The sequence below is a fragment of the Poecilia latipinna genome, unplaced genomic scaffold (assembly GCF_001443285.1).
Source record: "Poecilia latipinna isolate Pla-1442-1.1 unplaced genomic scaffold, P_latipinna-1.0 Scaffold1408, whole genome shotgun sequence".
Taxonomy (NCBI): domain Eukaryota; kingdom Metazoa; phylum Chordata; class Actinopteri; order Cyprinodontiformes; family Poeciliidae; genus Poecilia; species Poecilia latipinna.
Window position 1 is genome coordinate 148,413 of NW_015114024.1, and position 3,912 is coordinate 152,324.

The 3,912-nt window shown below is 41.9% G+C and overlaps 1 protein-coding gene across 1 annotated transcript in view; it reads right to left on the reverse strand.

Moving 5' to 3' along the window:
- The window catches only part of slc30a6 (solute carrier family 30 member 6), a 46,171-nt gene extending 42,464 nt beyond the window's left edge, over positions 1-3,707 (reverse strand). Inside the window, exons 1-3 of the mRNA XM_015056801.1 lie at positions 3,477-3,707; positions 2,408-2,454; positions 1,477-1,563 (exon numbers count right to left, since the gene is read on the reverse strand). Of these exons, the coding sequence (XP_014912287.1) occupies positions 1,477-1,563; positions 2,408-2,454; positions 3,477-3,660 (318 nt within the window). The 5' untranslated portion in view covers positions 3,661-3,707. The remainder of the gene's footprint in view (positions 1-1,476; positions 1,564-2,407; positions 2,455-3,476) is intronic.
- Between the last annotated feature and the right edge of the window lie 205 nt (positions 3,708-3,912).

Sequence of the window (3,912 nt, forward strand, 5' to 3'; positions counted from 1 at the left end):
ACGGAGCAGAAACGAACAGAAACACGGAGCAGAAACGAACAGAAACACGGAGTAGAAACACGGAGTAGAAACGGACAGAAACACGGAGCAGAAACGAACAGAAACACGGAGTAGAAACACGGAGTAGAAACGGACAAAAAGACGGAGAAGAAACGAACAGAAACACGGAGTAGAAACACGGAGAAGAAACGGGCAGAAACACGGAGCAGAAACGAACAGAAACACGGAGCAGAAACGAACAGAAACACGGAGCAGAAACACGGAGTAGAAACGGACAGAAACACGGAGCAGAAACGAACAGAAACACGGAGCGGAAACAAACAGAAACACGGAGTAGAAACACGGAGCAGAAACACGGAGCAGAAACACAGAGTAGAAACGAACAGAAACACGGAGCAGAAACGAACAGAAACACGGAGTAGAAACACGGAGTAGAAACGAACAGAAACTCGGAGCGTTCTCCTCTTAAAAATGGAAACTCGGATTTAGAAATCCTTCAGTTTGGTGCCTCTGGTAAGGCACAGACCCACCAGAAAGTGGGAACTTTCGTTACGTCAGAATTTACTCTGTTGTTCTCAATCCCCCTTCAGCTCATTCACTGTTTTTCAGAAAAAAACTAAAACCACCTCAAATAAGTGTAAAAACTGTTTGGTAAACTTAAGGAAGTTATTTTGAGTTTATCAGTTTCCATCAACCTTTTCTGATCAAATACTTCAAAATATGCATAAAAGATATTGCTAGTGGAAACTCACATCTCTGATCTGCTGCACAGCAACAAAATCCAGAGAACCGAACGGTTTCCTGAGCTTCACCTGCTGCATCCTCGCTGCACAAAGGAGCATCAACACAGATCCTTCCTCCCATCACTGCTGCCAACGATCTCCACCTCTTTACATCCCTGCTGGGATCTGAACAGCTTTTATTATCGTTTGTTGCTGTTTCTATGCAGATATAAACTCATCCAGTGTATTTTTAAATGATCCTCCTCTTTTGCGCGTCTCATTATTGCCCATGTTTATTCGTACTGAACTGACTTATTCTTATTTTACTGTTTTTAACCTGAACTTGCTGTGATTATAGTTGATTTTCACCACTAATCTCCAGTAAACAACATTTATTTTCCTGAATCTCCAGTCTGGATCCAGACTTGAACATCTGCAGCTCAGAAGCTGCAGACTTTAACGTCTGGCAGCAGATCCAGGGTTCAGTCAGGATTCCTGTTTCCCAGCAGGCAGTGAAAACCAAAACAATGAGAATAAAAGAGGAGTAAACACCAGCATGGTGACCGAGTGGGAAAACAGGATTAGTGGAGGTGTTCGGCTCTGCCTCCATGACTCAGATCCAGCTCCTAACAGGCTTACTGCATAACGGGATTACAGAGCAAGGATTCCCCTGATGCCTTCACCCTGAATGGGAGGTAAAAGGAGGCCGGGACGAAGATTAGAACCAGAAAAACTCAAACCAAACGCTGCCTACCCGTCTGTCCGAGGAAACCAGCTGGAATTCCTGCAGGAGCTTCCCGATCACGGATCTGTGCGTCTTCCTGAAGGGATGGATGGTCCCCTGCAGGGCGAACGGAGGAGAACAAAACATGAGGAAACACAGAAATCAGATGTAAAATAATCACTCACTGATTATAGTTCATGAAGGATTTTCTACCACAACATGAAAGTTGAATAAAACATGATTATTAATAATTAATTAATCCGTTTGATCAAACCACAGAGCAGCAAGGCTACAGTCCATTTCTAAAGGTGGTATTATCTTGGGTTTTTAAGGTGGTATTATTAGGTTCAACAGGAAGGTTTAGAGACGATCATTACACCCAAACACTGGCCAACACTGCCACCAAGTGGTGCATCTTTGCATAACATGTGAATTAAATGCATCAATTCAAACTTTTCAGATTAGATTTATTTAAATTAAAAATACCAAATATTAATTTACTCTCATCTTAAAACAGATTCATCAGATCATCCTTGAACCAGAAATGTCCAAACTTTGTGAAAATTGTGAAGTTCAATTCATTCAAAAATATGACCTTTTTGCTACTTTTACGTAACTTTTTTTCTCCCTTTTCCTACAATAAACACGTCACATATCTGCTCTACTCTGAAGTTTTCTAGATTTTTGGGTTGATTAGTTTCTACTTTTATCCAGAAAACAAATATCAACAGGTCCCAGTTTTATCAAACAGCTTATTTAAAGTTTATCTTTCCAGCTTTAATGTATCACTGTGTCCTGGTCTGATTTTAAGTAGAAGCTGCTGAATGTTGGAGGAACTTTGACCTTTAAGACCTTTAAGATGAGCTGTAGAGAATCTGAAATACAACAGGAACAATAAAAGCTGAGTTTAAAACCTCTGTGTCTCAGTGTCTGTCAGGTTAACGTCAGAGAGGAGACCTACCAGGACGGAGGCGTCGTGTTCGTGCTTCTTCCTGTGCAGGGGAACATCTGAGGAGACAAACATCTTCAGTCACCATGGAAACAGGGAAACATTTCAACAGAAACATCTGGTTCTTTACTCAGACATTAACTCAGTTTAAAGCTGATGATGAGGAACCTTCATCAAAACGGGAAGTTTTAACATAAATACTGAAAACTTACCATATTATCAAAGAATAGTTTAATGAATCTCTGAATCACCACTGAGAGCTTTACAGGTACATGACTGTTTCAGGGCTGAAACGATTAATTGTATAATTGTGATTAATCGATAATTGAAAAAAATCATCAACTAATTTAGTGATTGATTAATAACTGGAGTATAACTAACTGTTAAATTATTGATCTAAGATGAATCCCCAGGTCAGACCTTCATGTTCAGCAGAAGGTCTGAACTTTGCACATGATGAAGGATAACGATGTTATTGACTTTTAGGAAATAAAACGTTGATTTCGTTACATAAAAAAGAACCAAATTATTTGCATTTTTAAAGGATTTAAATATGCAAATGAACAAACAGTTACCCAGGTTCTGGGTTGCTCTGCTCGGCTGTAGTCCTGGGTTTGATTCCCGGTCGGAACCAGGCTGGTTTATGGATCTGTGTTCTGTTCTGTTCCAGCTGCTGTAGACAGAAATTAAAGCTGGTTCTGGATCTGCTGCTGACGTTTTGTTCCCAATTAACTTTTCCTTTCCCGCCGTCACCCAAAGCTTTGATATAAACTGTATCATCATGAATGAACCGTCATCAGCTGAAGCTCTGACAGGAAATGGGCCTGAAAGTGCTGGACTGTTAGCTGTAACCCGGATTTAATGACCTGGATCTTCATAAACAGACTGATGTGAATGAGAAGCTGAGCGGGTCAACCCGGACCAGAACCGGACCCGGACCCAGACTGGTGAGGTTCCGATGAGCAGCAGATGGAACCTGAAGCTCCATGTTTCTGTTGAACCCAGATTTAAAGCTGACTGGACCTTCATAACCACACAGCAGAACCAGCTGTTAGCTGTTAGCACAGCTAGCATAACAAACCTGGCTCCTTGATGTTGATGACGTCCACCGACACCATATCCGGTTTATCCAGCGGAACCACCTTCCGCTCCGTCACCCCGGACGGAACCACGTCCGGCTTCGAACCGAACTTTCTGGGGTAGAAATCCCCCGCAGTTTGATAAGACAGACCCGGAGACGTGGACATCATCCCGTCCATCGCCATCTTGAACTTCCGCCTCCTCCGTCTTCTTCTTCCTGTTGCCGGAGTGTAGTGAACGCAGCTCCGGGTTCACTGCCGCCCCCTACTGGTCATTTCCTAATAATACCTGAGTGTTTAAATTTGTCATCGATAGTAAAACAACAAATAAAAGGATTAGGATTAGAACAAATTCTTACTTTGACTCCTGATGCAACCAGCTTTAACAACAGAGATGAACTGCAAACAACACAAAATAATTTCAACAAATTGAATTAC